Source organism: Callorhinchus milii, unplaced genomic scaffold, assembly GCF_018977255.1.
Source record: "Callorhinchus milii isolate IMCB2004 unplaced genomic scaffold, IMCB_Cmil_1.0 Scaffold5, whole genome shotgun sequence".
Lineage (NCBI taxonomy): Eukaryota > Metazoa > Chordata > Chondrichthyes > Chimaeriformes > Callorhinchidae > Callorhinchus > Callorhinchus milii.
The window spans coordinates 21,769,639-21,785,430 of record NW_024704746.1 but is presented as its reverse complement, the minus strand read 5'-3'; the positions used below and the strand labels follow the sequence as shown (position 1 = coordinate 21,785,430).

The following is a 15,792-nucleotide window of genomic DNA, read 5'->3' as shown; positions in this document are numbered from 1 at the left end:
GAAGGCGCTAAAAGGCGCGATATCAAATCCAAGGACTATCGTTAGTTACGCTAAGAGGCATTTATTTTCTGTAGCGTTCGCCCGTCTTCCAGTTACGGACCGGGGAGAATGTGGGCGGGTGGGGGGGGGGAAAGAGGGGGAAAAAAATCAGGCGTTGGAAGACCTTTTGAAGTGGCGGTCGGCGCCTCAGCCCCAACCTTCAAAGGAAGCCTTTATCCGCTCGGCTCAGACCGAGATCCAGACCCAACCCGGAGGCTGAGGTGCCAGAATGCATAAGATTTGTTGTGAAGGAGACGGATCCAGGTGGTCCCAAGGAGGAGGAGGGGGGAGAGGGGGGGGGGAGAGGCTGTGACATGTAACCCATCCCTTACTCCCTGTCAGTCACTCTGGTGATGACATGTAATGCAGCCTTTTATGGCCTCCATTCCCATAGTGCTGCTCTCTCTCTCTCTCTCTCTCCCTCTGTCGCCACGGAGCCATATTGAGCGATTCCTCGGGCGAATAGGGAAGGATTCCTTGTTCCAGTCTCCCAACCCCGGGGCTGAGCTCCACCCCCACCCACATCCCCACCCACACCCCCACCCACACCCACAACTCCACACCCACACCCCGGACATTGCAATTCAATCACCAGAAGTGCGGAGAGAGAGAGAGAGAGAGAAAAAAGTGGGGACTCGGGGACAGAGACCGAGAGAACCTGAACTGATTGAAGAGCTCGACGAGAAGGTACTAAAACCTCACACTGAGTGGTCCTCATCACCACCGCCACAGACGGTGTGTGATATGTATTGTGATATGTATTGTGCGGTCGATTTTGCATCTGTTTCCACCTTTGTACCAATTCTGAATGATCCACATGTATATACCCCCCCACCCCACCTCTTCCCTTACCCCCACTCCCCCCCCCCCCCTCCCCACCTCTTCCCTTACCCCCCCCCCCTCCCCACCTCTTCCCTTACCCCCCTCCCCCCTCCCCACCTCTTCCCTTACCCCCCCCCCCTCCCCACCTCTTCCCTTACCCCCCCTCCCCCCTCCCCACCTCTTCCCTTACCCTCCTCCCTACCTCTTCCCTTACCCTCCTCCCCCCCCCCTCCTCTCTCTTCCCCCCCCAACACCCCTTCCCTTCCTCCCCTCTCAAAGATGGGTTGAGATACAATTTGTGCCGAGTGTTGATCCATTGTGTGTGAGTGTGTGTGTGTTACACTGTAGCGCTGAGGCTGTGTGTGTGTCTGTGTGGGGTGTGTGTGTGTGGGGGGGGGGGGTGGGGTGTGTGTGAGTGAGTGTGTGGAGAGTGTGAGTATATGTGTGTGGGGGGGGTGTGGGTGTGTGTGTGGGGGGGGGATGTGTGTGAGTGGTGTGTGGAGAGTGTGTGTGGGGGGGGGTGGTGGTGTGTGTGTGTGTGGGGGGGGGATGTGTGTGGGGGGGGTGTGGGGATGAGTGTGTGTGGGGGGGTTGTGAGTGTGTGTGGGGGGTGGGGAGTGTGTGTGGGGGGGTTGTGTGTGGGGGGGGTGTGGGGTGTGTGTGGGGGGGGGGGTGGGGGGAGTTGTGAGTGTGTGGGGGGGGGGGTGGGGGGGGGCGTGTGGGGAGTGTGTGGGGGGGGATGTGTGAGAGTGTGGGGGGAGTGTGTGTGTCTGTGTGTGAGAGTGTGAGTGAGTGTTGCGATGTTTGATACATTGTTGTCGGTGACATTGTTACAGTGTTGCGGTGTCGCTCTGTGACGCTGTGCGGAGTGACGCGGCTATTGGTCAGTGTCGCGGCTCCGGATGTGGTCCCGAATGTTGTTGTGTGAAACTGATACAATCGCCGGTAACGAGTTACCCCCTCAACCCCCCACTCCCCCATCACCACTCCCCCATCACCCCCCAACCACCCCTCAACCCCCCCATCACCCCCCAACCCCCCATCACCCCCATCGCCCCCCACTCCCCCATCACCCCCCCATCCCCTCCCCCCACCCCCCCCCCCCCATCCCCCCACCCCCCATCACCCCCCCCCCCCACTCCCCCATCCCCCCCCCCATCACCCCCCAACCCCTCCCCCCACTCCCCCATCACCACCCCCACACCCCCATCACCCCCCAACCCCCCCCACTCCCCCATCACCCCCCAACCCCTCCCCCCACCCCCCATCACCACCCCCACCCCCCATCACCCCCAACCCCCCATCACCCCCAACCCCCCATCACCCCACCACAACCAGGTTACCCCCCCTCCCCCCCATCACCACAGGTGTGTTGTTATGCCGTCCCCCAAACACCACAGCTTCACTCACACCTCAATGTATTTCCTCTTTAATGTTGTTGTTTTAATGTATGTATATTTATATATATATTTTGAAGATCCAATGTCTATTTGATTAAGGAACCACCTCACAAGGTCGGTCCATTTCTCTTCCAGATCTGTTCACCTATTTTTCTGTGTGTTTTTTTTTGTGGGGCGGGGGGGGGGGGGGGGGCGGTGTGGGGGTGGTGGTGGGTGGGGTGCTAAGGTTTTCATTTCTTTTTGTGACCGGTAAATGCTTTCGAAGTTGCATTTATTCTCTCTCAGGAAACGCAGGAGGCACCGAACCAGTGAGAACATGTTTTAAGTTAGTTTGAGGAGCTGAAGACTTAACAATCCTGTGATTGACTTGGGAGGGAAATCCGGGGGAGCAAATGTTCGCGTGTCCTGTGGCGGTGTGGGTGGGTGGGTGGGTGGGTGTGTGCGGGGGGGGGGGGGGGGTAGTTTTGTTTCAAAGAAAAGTTTATTAAGACCGGAGAAAGTAAGATGGTTAAAACTGTACATCTGGCCTTCCGTCAGCTGTTGACTCAGTGAATTCCATTTTGTGGGCGTGTTTTCTTTCGCAATGTGCCTCTTAATTCTGTGGTCTGTTCTCAAACCCGACGCTTAATTGTCTTAATTGTCATCGTTTGGCTGTTCTTTACTCCTCCTCGAATTTTACTTCATTTGTCACGTGCGTTTCAAGATTTAGTGGGATATCTTTTTGTAGGATGGTTTGTTTTCCATACTACCCCGTAAAATACACACACGCGCACACACACACACACACACACACCACACACAGAAATTTATATAAAATAAAACCAGGGCATTGAACTCAATTTGCACCAGGGAATTCTCTCTCTCTCTCTCACACACACACAGACACAGACGTGGTGTTTAGTTAATCCAGAAACAAAAATGCGGTCAGAGTAAGACTGAACATAGAAGCTACGTGTCACAAAACGTCTTAGCAATAATGTCCAGCAATTATGAGCTTTTTGGTAAGCTGGTACAGAGAGGCCTGCGGGAAGCAGGAAATTATCAGTGGAATAATTTAAAACTTGCCGTGGGCCAGGGAGGAAGAAGATACAGTACTCCTCTGTGTATGTGAGAGAGAGAGAGAGGAGAGAGATGTAGGTATATAGAAAGGGGCAACAGTAGATTATTTATAGAGACACAGAGCTCAGAACCATACTCAGCACTGCAAGCAAATGATAGATTATTATTTTGTATGTATTTAGCCATCCCTGCCTTGATGTGCGTCTATTTTAGGATGGATCGTTGTAGTGTTCTTGTTGGTAAAGGTATACATTTCCCCCTTTTTTATTTATATATATATATGTGTATATTAAAAAAACGCAGATCTATATCCTTCTAGGTTCGGCCGGGTTTGGTTACCTTCCTTGGAATCGGAATAGGTCGGAGATGAATGGATAGTGGGAGCAGCAATTTCAAATAAGAGTCCTTCCATTTGACAGCTGGCAAAGTCGTGCAAGGTGAGACAATAACATGTACTGCAGAGTGAGACGATGGCCACTTGAGAGTTGGGTTAGAGGATTTAAAAAAATACTGTTCGTTTGTTTTTGAAAAAAAAGCTGTTTCTATCTGTACAAACCTATTGTAAAATAGGTCCATAATGTCTAAATTATTTTTAGACGTTAAACCGAGGTCCGGTCTGCTTCAGGTGGACGTTAAAGATCCCCTGGCACTGTTCAAAAAGACATTTTACAGTAAATCCTGCGAAGCACTTGAGACTTTGAGTCCTCCTGACGTGAAAGATGCCATCTCAAATGTAGGGATTATTATCCTTCTTAATTAATAAAAATGCGAATTGACGTAGAGGGCAGCAGCAACGAGACAGGCAGTGGGAACTTCAGATTCAGATTGCGAAACAACATTATTCAGCAGTCGATGAAATGATTCTTGTGACAGCGGAATTGTATTGGTCACCTATCATTTTCTCTGGGTGTATTTACGTAAAGTGGACTCGAGTAAATAGATTGGAACCCTGGAAACCTTCCGTTCAAACCGGGCCTTTGCTGTGCGGACGCAGCTGAAAATTGCTTACATGAATCATGCGTTGTGAGTAACTGGTAACTTTTGCAGTTCAAGGAGCACAATTAGCATTTGAATTTCAGTCTCAGGGTCTCACAAGTTTTAGCTGATTTTCAAGGTGCAGGTGGTGAGGGAAGTAGGAAATTTGTTATGAGGGCCTTCTTCTGTCTGTTAAATAGCTGTTGGGTCGTGATATGACAAGAGACAGTCAGCAGGTGGGAACATTGATGTGCAGCTGGCAAATATGTTTCTTATAAATAAGAAAATAAATACGAATAAGAAGCAGGAAAATGTCATTTGTTTCAAGAACAAATCAGATATTTTTTCCTGCCAGAAAATAATACCTGGGGATACAGTATATAGTTTGGGACACGACATGTCAAGCCACTGCCAGGATGGTGGAAGGCAGTCTAGATGGACCTCGGTCTTCTTTCGCCAGCAAATTCTTATGTTCTTATTAAGAAAATCCACGAAAGGAGATAACGTTGGGAATGAATTCTAAATTTGTAGCTGAGCAACATTTTTGTGATGATCACTGTTGTGTCATTGCAGATTATTCACAAGAGCGGGTAAACTTGAAGTGTATTAAGCCCCACCATATTTTATAATTGTTATCAAGCTATGTACTGTAACTGGCTTCGAAGTAGTCTGGTCTTATGCCTTGCAGAGTGCTGCGGACCATTTATTGAACTTATTGTCAGCCCGATAAACTCTCTCAACTCTGAGAGTCAGAAGATTGTGGGTTCGCACCTCACATCAGGACTCTGAACTCGCAGTCTAGACTGACCCTCCCACACAGTCCTGGGGAAGTGCTGCATTGTCGGAGGTGCCGACCTTCAAGTGACAAGCAAATTGAAATCGTGTTTGCTTGTTCAGGTGGCCGTTAAAGATCCCATGGCACAATTCAAAAAGAAATGGGGAGATTCTCCCAGTGCCCAGGCCAGCAATCCCCCAGATAAAATTGGTCATTCACTTCATTGCTGTTTGTGGGACATTGCTGGATGCAAATTGGCCGTCAGGTTTGCCTACAAAAACACTCATTCCACTTTACAGTCATATCTGTAAAGCATTTTGATGATGTGGTGGGAATAAATGATAGTCCTTACATTTGGTATAGCACCTTTAATAATAATAATCCTTGCATTTGATATAGCGCTTTTCACGTCATGAGGACGTCCCAAAGCGCTTCACAGAACACACTGTAAAGTGAATTGACTGTATATTTGTGGGCGAACGCGGCGGCCAATTGCGCACAGCAATGTCCCACAAACAGTCGTAGATTGAAAATGACTAATTTTATTATTGTTTTTGGTTTTGGAGGGATTATTATTAGGCTCTGTGTGGAGTAAGGAAACTTGCCAAGGTTTCGCCCTCTGCCTGGAATTGAACTCAGGTCTCTCACTTGCAAAGCGAGTGCTCTAACCACTGAGCTACAGGACTCCACTTTCACATCAGGAGGATGTCCCAAACTGCTTCACAGGATGTACTGTGACTGTGTTTTTGTCGGCTACAAGGTGCTATATCAAATGAAATTGTCAATCAAACGCAGGGATTATGATTATCGCCAAAAGGTTTTAATCCAACCCGACCCTTCTGTTTCCCTTCTGTTTATTAATTAAATTAACACTAATATAATAATAATAATCTTTGCAAATAAAATAATTGGTTACGAACCTTGTTCTAACTGTGAATCATTGCTATTCGACAGGTAAAACGTAACATTCCTTACTCGTCTGTCGCAACTTTGAGTGCATTGGCGCATTTGAGCATTTAAAGGCTTCGCTGTAAAAGTGAACCCACTGAAAAAGAGAGAGAGAGAGAGAGAGAGAGAGAGTAGGATTTAGAGAATCTGGAGGAAGAAAAAGAAAAGCCCCTGTAACCCGGCGCTGCCAGGTTCCAGGTCACTTATCTTCATGATAAAGTTTACTTCGGAACATTCAGTGAGGAACAAAGCGAGATTGTTCAACTGTTTGTTTTCTGAGCAGCTCAAGGTTCGTTCTTTTTCTGCTTTGTTTTCTCCAGGCGTTCTTGCACAGCTTCCCATTCAGGTGGGGGGGGCAGTGGGGGGGGGGGATCAGGGGAGTAGAGCACAGAGCTGTGGGGAATTGGGTTTGGGGAAGGTTGTTCCTCTGGGAGCTAATTACCGGATCAGACAAATCTTCAAATTAAAGACACGAGGAACCCCCCCCCCCACTCCGTTAATCATAATGGATTCATTAAGAGCTTAAACTAAGGCTATTAAAGGGCATTTGAGCCCTGAAACCACAGCCAATAACTGGTGAGAGAAGCTGGAAACGCAAGACCACTCAGGACCCCTTTGAGCATGATGTAATTCCCATTGCCGGAACTGGGAGTTGAGAACTCTCTTGTACTATTGCAAGGGATCAGTGTGAGGGTGTGTGGGTGGGTGGGGGTGTGAGGGTGTGTGTCGTGGGGGTTTGGGGGTGTGAGGGTGTGTGGTGGTGGGGAGGAGGAGGCAGATGAGAGGTGCAAATTCAAAGGATGATCATTCTTGTTATTTCTCGCACTGCACAACAGTTTAGAAGGCCTTCCGCCTTATCCAGGATCCTATTCACATGGCGAGGGGGGTGTGTGCAGTGGTATTTCCACCTGAATCAAGAACTGGGATGAATGAAACTCTCTATGTGCATCAGTCCTGCGGGCCTTGAGATATCCTCCCGACGTGTTCTTTTTGCAATAAGCGTACGTTTTGTACGAAGGGAGTTGGATGTTCCCAGTTTTCTGATCAATGTCAATCGGACACACTGTTGAATTGGGTTTGCTGTTGCAGGAATGCGAGTGAGGAGAGGCTGCAGCACTGACGGGGACCTGGATACCTTCAGTGACTGACAACGTCGCTCACGCTCCAGGGCTGCTTATTCCCCGCTCGATTGGTGTCCTTAGAACAGGGCCGTGAAGCCATGGACCAAGAGTACGAACGGAGGCTGCTTTGGCAAACGCACTTCCAAAACGTCTCTGAAAATATGCTTTCCCCGGTAAGTGAAGCTGCGAGACTCTCCATCCGGTTCGTGCCCTCGTGCCACAGAACCAGCGACAGTTTTGATTGTAGGGGCTCACCTTCCAACGGTGGCCGGGACTGATGTGAAGCATAACACGAGCTTCATATCAACTGCGTTCCCATCTACAGCAAGACCAGAATAGCGTGGAATAAGCCTCCAATTTCCCTGGGCTGCTCATCAAAGCGGTTCAAGTGTGCTTTGTCCTCTCGGCTCAGTGCAAACCCTTGCGTCGATTTTTATTTTGAATTAAGACTTTGTTTTAAGATTTTTTTTTACAAAAAGGGTTTTTTGCAAGATGATTCCGGTGTACCGCTTCTTGCACTGATCCTAATAGTGTTCGTATTGACAGTAGAACTGGGAACATATTGACAGCATTCAGTATCTGGTGGAATAACTCACTGGACCAGCTTAAAGCTGAGCAGAAAGGTGCATTTGATGAAGTGCATGTTTCTGTCTGAGGCACCGATGTGTTGTCTACCAATATACAAGGTTGAAAGTATTTTTTTTAAGCCGATTTCCATTGCTTTAGACCAAACGAGGCGATTGGTGAGCAAGCAGAGGTGGGTTTACCTGCGCTCGTGTCTGTGCGGATGGTGCAGTCCACTTGCAAACAACAACTTGCATTTACACAGCATTTACACTATTGGAGTGATAGGATAGATTTCACTTCTCAAAAACTCGCCTTGCGATCTGAGTTTAAATAAAAAGCCTTTCATGCCACCAACCTGAGCTTGTAATGTCTTTGTGGGGGGGTGTTTGGGGGGTAAGAAAAAAAGACCAATCTGTAAACTTGCTTTCTGCACTGCACTTCACAAAATACTAACATTAACTGAAATAGCCTGACTGTTCGATTCATGTTATCGTTATTTATTACCTTTTATTACTGACTGTCGACTGTTATTTTCCAAACGGTTTCTAACCCGAACCTTGTATTTTTCTGCGCATGTGGCGTTGCAGTCTGCCTTAAACCCGCAGCCCGTATCTTCCACCTCACCGGCAACCATTCCTCGCAAGACGGGCGACAGGTTTATTCCGACCAGGGCAAGTTCCAACTGGAGCATCAACTTTCACACCATTAACGTAAGCCGACACTGCATTGCAACAACAATAAATAACGAGGACAACTTACATTCGTTTGATAGCTTTCACGGTCGGAAGGACGTCTCCAAAGCGCTGGATAGCCGAGGACTACCGCTGATGGGACGGACGGGCTGGCAGGGCGGGGGACGTGGAGAGGAGGGAGGGAGAGAGGGGGACAGGCCGGTATGAGGTTAGCAGGTTACAGAGGAAGGGAGGAGCTCTGCGCATCGAGGCCATGTCAGCAGTTTTGTGTCCGACCTGGAGGGCTTATTTACCGGAGGTTTCAGTGGCTGCAGGCGTTTCGCTTGCTGCTCTCTCCACCTGCTCAGGTGGCTGAGACTTGTGTGTACTTGCATGCCAGCGTTACTCCACCCGTACAACAGATGGTGCAGCTGTCGTTGATGGTTGTGCACATCTAACAGCAACGACAACTTGCATTTACAGAGCGGGCTTGACTCGGGATCCCAGATATAGCAATAGCCTTCGTACAAGATCAGAAGGAACGTAAAAACATTGGCACAAGAGCCTCTCGGTTAAGCACCTGACAATCTCCAGACTGCCCACTATTCATACTAGTGAATACTAGGATACATTGTAAAGTGTAGTGACTGCATATTTTGCAGACAAACGCTGGCTGGATGTATTCTTTTCAGTGGGTTAGATATATCCACTTTACAGCGTATCCTGCGAAGCACTTTGAGGCTCTTCTACGAATGTAAACTTTTGCTGTATGTAAGGATTATTTATCATGATACGTGGCAACGTTAAAGGAGGAATCTCCGTCCTGCTGTATGTTTTTGCTCATTCGCAGGAGAACGGAAAATCCCCCAACCAGAACCGCAAAGTGAAAGAGGCCAATTCCGACAATGGGAAAGGTACAGTAACTGTCTGACTCACCTGTCATTGAACCAGAGAATGTCACAGAGTAAAGCAACCCGGCTGTTCAGACTCAAATCCGCGCTGGTGATTCTTCTCTTGTTTGAAGCTGACCGTTCTAATAATCACGTTAAGGTACTTGGTTGTCCCATCCAACACTGAACGGTCAAACATTCCCAAAAGACGGTGGTTTAAGTGTCGTCTTTATCTCTGCAGCACGAAGTCTCAGCTGTGGCTTAAATAGTTAGCTCGTCCAAACAGCTAAGCCTTAATGATGGCAGTAGGTCACATTGCAGAGTCCCAGCGCTGTCTGCCAGTCGCGTGCTCCTGGTGTGGTCGGGAGAGCGAAGTGTGTTGCTTCACATTAGTGAAGCTTTCTCTCTCACAGGTGATTGGCATCTCCCTTTGGTTGTGTATCAGGGTGGCACTGGAAGTCTGGCGAGGTCAACAGCAACAACAAGTTGAATTTATATAGCTTGGCAGTGGTGGAGCACGACCTGCCATCTAGTGAAGCACCTGTACATCTTTCTCAGGAGCATTTGTGAGATGACTTGTGTGTGTGTGTGTGTGTGCGCAGTGACTTTTACTGGAAGCCAATTTGCACAGTCCCGGAGTCACCAGCACATCTCCCTCCACAGTACGTACCTTGTTTATTCCCTGGTCTCTCCACTCTCCGCTATGCTGATGGAATGTGTTCCTTCCCAATGGCAGATGGAGTGGCCTACGCTGCTTTACTAAAGAACGAGCTCCTGGGTGCGGGCATTGAAAAGGTCAGTGATCCTCAGACAGAAGATCGGAGATTCCAGATGCCGATGCAGGAGAGACGCAATCTGTTCAGAGTAAGTTCTCACGTCAACTAACGAAGTGGCCACTAATAACACCGGTTTGCAGTCTGTCATGTTGTAACAGTGAATACTAACAGACCTCTGTTTTGGTTTGTCTGCAGTATGCCTTGAGCACAAAGAGATCTACCATTGAAAGTGGGAATGAAATCTCTCCATATTCACTGTCCCCAGTCAGCAATAAAAGGTAATTCAACAGTTATTCCATATTCAGGATAAAACCTTTGTTAATTTTTATCTTTTTGTGTGTGTGTATATATATGTATGCATATATATATACGTATATATATGCAAAAAGATATATATATTATATAAAAAAATGAAAGTCCTCTAGACAAAGGGCTTAGGTTAAAGTGTCGCTTTCTCTGTGATTTAGCTGTTTTGTGTGCATTGCTACATTCCTACACTCCACCTGCACTAATAATAATAGTAAAATTAATAATAATCCTTGCATTTGATATAGCGCCTTAGATGTCTCGGAGCTCAACCCAGGATATACTGTAAAGTGAATTGACTGTATTTTCTGGGCAAAACGCGGCAGCCAATTGCACACAGCAGCGTCCCACAAACAGTCGTGGATTTGAGTGACCAAATACATACACATATATATATATATTTTGTTGTGAGGGATTCCTACCCCCGGAAACAATCCGCCAATCGACTAACACTAGGCCTCACCCGCTACGCCCCGATCCACCAATAACCCAAGCCTTTGCTTTCTCTCCGCTCGGGCAGTCAAAAGTTGCTGCGATCGCCACGCAAACCCACAAGGAAGATTTCCAAGATTCCCTTCAAAGTCCTGGACGCCCCAGAGCTGCAGGACGACTTTTACCTGAACCTGGTGGACTGGTCGGCAGCCAACGTCCTGAGCGTGGGCCTCGGAGCCTGCGTTTACCTGTGGAGCGCATGCACCAGTCAGGTAAGGGGCAGAGAGGACCTCACGCCCACCTTCTGGCTGGCAGCGAAACCCTCCGCCTTCGCTTCACCACTCGTCGTTCAGTTTCTTTCTCCTTTCTTTTTTCCCCCCATTCAGTCCTGCTGCACTCCTCCTTAACTGCCCCATTAATTTTTGCACAGCGACAACAAACAACAACAACAAACTATATTTGTATAGCGCTTTTCACGTCTCGAGGGCGTAAGTCCCGAGGTGCTGGGATAGATCAAACTTAAGATCGAAGCTTGTCGCTCCAACGTGTTCCTGTAAAGCTCTTAAGAATATTGAAGAGAGCAAAGCAGCTTCATCTGGTGCCAGATCCAATTCCAGGAGCTGATCCAGCTTTATCTGATCTCCTTTCTATTCCATCTCTCTCTCTCTCTCATTTAATATAGCGTCTTATTGCATCGTTCAGACGTCTCAAAGCACTTCAGAGAATATACTGTGAAGTGAATTGACTGCGTGGCGTGTGAGCCGAATAGTTCACAAATACGCTTTGGTCTTGAGTTCCCTTAGGTTGGCTTTAGGTCAAATGTCGATGTATATTTTCCCTTGAGGTTGTTTGTGCGCTTGTTTTCCAGGTAACGAGGCTGTGCGACTTGTCCATAGATGGCGACTCAGTTACTTCTGTCTGCTGGAACGAGCGAGTGAGTTTTCTTTGCCGAGACTCAGCGAGATCCTCTACGTCACTCAATCCCTCTGCTCTGCCCCCGCCCTACCCACTCCCTCCTCCCTTCCCCGCCTGAAAACCTTCCTTTTGAATTGTGCTCACGGTCACCTGCCCTTCGCTCTCTTAGCCAAGGCCCCTGCGGTCTGTCTGCCAGCGGTGGTGGGGCTGTGTGTGTGTGGGTGGGGACAAGTTATGTGTCCTTTAAGGGTGGGCTGGGGGGAGCAAAGTGATTGAACAGTCCCGTCCTGCGAGACATTTTTTTAACAAGCGGGGGGTTATTTTCCCCGTTCAGGGCAATTTCGTGGCTGTGGGAACCCACAAAGGTTACGTGCAGATTTGGGATGCGGCTGCAGGCAAGAAGCTGACCTCACTCGATGGACATTCGGCTCGAGTCGGTGAGTTTGAAGGCAAATCGTACCGGGGGCTGGGGGTTAGGGGCTGGGGCTCGGGGTGGGGGTTAGGGGCAGGGGCTCGGGGTGGGGCTGGGGGCGCGAGTGGGGGGGGTAGAGGCTGAAGGCCTCCTCCCATTGCTGTAATCTCTGTGATCGCGATCCACAGGTGCGTTGGCCTGGAACGCTGATCAGCTGTCATCGGGAAGTCGGGACCGGCTCATCCTGCAGAGGGACGTGCGAACTCCCCCACTCCAGAGCGAGCGGAGACTGCAGGGTCACAGGCAGGAAGTCTGTGGTCTAAAGTGGTCACCCGACCACCAGCATCTGGCGTCCGGGGGCAACGACAACAAGGTACCCTCCCCCCAGGGGTCAATCCTCACTCCCCCACCACCCCCTCCACACGCCACACTCCACACACATCCCCACCCACCCCCAGGGACCCACGTGTAGCAGCCAGGTCAGACATCAGAGCTCGGGCAGAGAGAGGCGAGGCGCTTCAAGAAGCTCAAACCATCTTCATGGAACAACAGAATATTGCAGCACAAAAGGAGGCCATTCGGCCCATCGTGCCAGTGCCATCTCTTTGGAAGAGCTTCCTGATCAGTCCCACTGCCCCTGCTCTTTCCCCAAATCTTTGCAAATGTTTCCTCTTCAAGTCCTCCTACCCACTTCCCTTTTGAGAGTTGTTATTGAATCCGTTTCCACCAAGTGAGGGTTGCCACATACAGGGTAACCAGGGAGTTATGATACCATTACAATCTCTAACAAGTCTTATCAAAGAAATGATGATTTTTTTTGCGGGGGGGAAATTATGGAACTTTTTGGTCACCTCGTGAGTCGTGGTATTTTATTTTGCCTCCGTCAGCACTTTGTGATGATGTAGAACTCCATGGTCTGTTTCCACAGCCCCCCACCTGCACCCTCGCCCCCACTCCTCTTCCCCACGTAGACAGGAAAAGCCTCCCTCTCACGCCATCTTTCTTTCCTCCCGCAGCTCTTTGTGTGGAACAACTCGAGCCTGAGCCCGGTGCAGCAGTACACAGAACATTTAGCTGCTGTCAAGGCCATTGCCTGGTCCCCCCACCAGCACGGGCTGCTGGCCTCGGGTGGGGGCACGGCCGATCGCTGCATCCGCTTTTCCAACACCCTGACGTGTCAGCCTTTACAGTGTGTGGACACCGGCTCACAAGTCTGCAACCTGGCCTGGTCCAAGCACGCAAACGAGCTGGTGAGCCCCACAATTCGTCCTGTCATCATCCCTTCAAACAAAATGTAATAACAATTCGGTCACTTCAGTCTCCACGGCCGTTTGTGGGGGGGGACGCCGCTGGGCGCGATTGGCCGCCCACAATGTATACAGTCACTACACTTTACAGTCTAGCCTGTGAAGCGCTTTGAGACGTCTCGAAGACGTGATAAGGCGCTGTAGCAAATGCAAGGATTGTTATTATTATAATAAGGACGATGAATAATCCTTGGGAGTTTGCTGTTCTGTGACGGGATTTCCTTTTGCTCCCCAGGTCAGCACGCACGGCTACTCGCAGAATCAGATCCTGGTGTGGAAATACCCATCGTTAACACAAGTTGCCAAACTGACAGGTCATTCATACAGAGTCCTCTACCTGGTGAGCGGTTTGGCTGTGGCGTCGGGTGTAAAGACGGGGCTACCTACGGACCGGCCTTTTAAAGGGGCCAGTAGCCATTCTCTCTGTGAAAGGATTAAGCCTCGGACACTCTGCGGAGTGTCTGGCCGGAGGTGAAGTGTGTCGGTGCTGCCTTTGATCAGCCAGCAGATGGCTCTCACTTTGCACTTTGTAAAAACTCCTGTTTTTATCATCTACCCCGTCTTGTCTGTCTGTGTCTCTCTCTCTCTCTCTCACGCGCACACACAACCATTGTTTATGCATAAATATATGTATGTATATATGTGTGTGTAGACCAAAAAGTCATGATATCTCCCCTACCTAAAAAAACAAATATCATCATTTTTAAGACTTATTATACCTTGTACATTGTAATGGTATTGCGACTTTTTGGTCACCCTGTGTGTGCGTGTGTGTGTGTGTGTGTATTCCAGGTGTCCTTGTTGATCACTCTGGATTTTGAGAGACGACAGAGGAATGGGTGTCGGCAGTAGAGCCTGAAACCTGCTCACTGCTGCACCTTTTGGGGTGGGGGGGGCAGGGGGTGGTAGAGGACAGCTGGGCCATTGAAGGCCGATGGTGTGTCACTCCGGCAGTTGAGTTAACTCCACACTGGGGCTTTGGTTGTGTTGTTTTTACTCAAAACCTTTCACTCAAATCCATTTTGCTTAGACGAGAGGTGAGGCATCCAGAAAGACACCTCTTTTTCTGGTCGAGCGTGTTGTAACATTTTAAAATTCCCTCTCGCCCCCTCAGGCCATATCACCCGACGGAGAGGCCATCGTAACAGGAGCGGGGGACGAAACATTGCGGTTCTGGAACGTTTTCAGCAAAACCCGGTCGACTAAGGTACCCGCACTGCAAAACACTTCACGCTACCGTGCGGCGGTCACCGCTCTGAAGGGTTAACTCCGAGCGTTGACTTATTAAAAAGTGACAATTTGGTCACTTCAAAGCACGACTGTTTGCGGAGACGCTGCTGTGCGCAATTGGCTGCCGCGTTTTGCCCACAGGCTATATAGTATTTACAGTCTATCCTGTGAAGCGCTCTGAAGTTTCAGAGACGTGATAAGGCGCGATATCAAATGCAAGGATTAATATTATTATTATAACTCTTATCTGTTTGATTGTCGTTAATATTTCCTAACAAACTTTTTCCCCACTCTTTATTTTTCAGGAATCCAAATCTGTCCTTAACCTTTTTACTAGGATACGGTAAAGCTTTCCTGAACAGAATGTGTGCTCCATAGACACTGATTTCCCCAAACCCCGACCCAACCCACACCAGAACTGCAGCAACATTGATCTGAATTAACAATGACCGCCTTTTCTTCGCCGTGCCCATTATCTTTCCTCGGACGGATCAGCACCCTTTAATTTGCTGACGTCTGGAGGCTGTTCATGTCACTGACTGACACACTTAGTGGAAGAAAGCTGCTGTTGAGAAGTATGGAATTAAGGGTGATAAAGAGAGAGAGAGCAGAGCGCAAGTTCACTTTATATGTATCTATTGTACAAATGTGTACAGAAGCTATTTATTGTACCCAGGATGGCACTTGGATGGTGTGTTGATGTTTGCATGGAAATATGAGTGTGGATTGGATCAGAATGCCTTCTAATGTTGTGTATAGAGAGAGAGAAAAAAAAAAGGAGTAATATTTACATATACTGTGTCTGAGCTATCTGAAAGGTATACTTGCAGGTTTTTTTATTTTAAAAATCTACGTTCTTTCTATGTAACTATTTTGACAGCATCGGCTCCTGGAAGTGAGGAATTCCCATCTCTTGATATTTTAAAATGCACTTCTGAAAATGTCTTTCTTTTTTTTTGGAGTAAGAAGAACATCATTATAAATGGGATCCATGATTAAAAGGAAAATGCACGGTAAACAGGAACATTTGGTTCTATTCCTTTTCTATCGTTTCTGTCAGTTGCGTGGATTTTTATGGAAGGGTTTCCATTGATTTTTATGGGTCCTTATACACAAGAACGTACAAATTTGGTAGCGAAAGAAGACC

The 15,792-nt window shown here is 48.5% G+C and overlaps 1 protein-coding gene across 2 annotated transcripts; it reads left to right on the top strand.

Moving 5' to 3' along the window:
• The first annotated feature begins 584 nt into the window (after positions 1 to 584).
• LOC103182756 (fizzy-related protein homolog) lies at positions 585 to 15,663 on the top strand. Of its 2 annotated transcripts, none has more exons than XM_042334762.1 (15): positions 585 to 726; positions 3,624 to 3,757; positions 7,108 to 7,312; positions 8,294 to 8,416; positions 9,228 to 9,291; positions 10,004 to 10,131; positions 10,239 to 10,321; positions 10,870 to 11,053; positions 11,650 to 11,715; positions 12,031 to 12,133; positions 12,297 to 12,481; positions 13,125 to 13,358; positions 13,651 to 13,755; positions 14,530 to 14,622; positions 14,951 to 15,663. In XM_042334762.1, the coding sequence occupies exons 3-15, from the start codon at positions 7,238 to 7,240 to the stop codon at positions 14,990 to 14,992; spliced, it is 1,485 nt and encodes a 494-aa protein (XP_042190696.1). In that variant the 5' UTR covers positions 585 to 726; positions 3,624 to 3,757; positions 7,108 to 7,237; the 3' UTR covers positions 14,993 to 15,663.
• Positions 15,664 to 15,792: the final 129 nt, after the last annotated feature.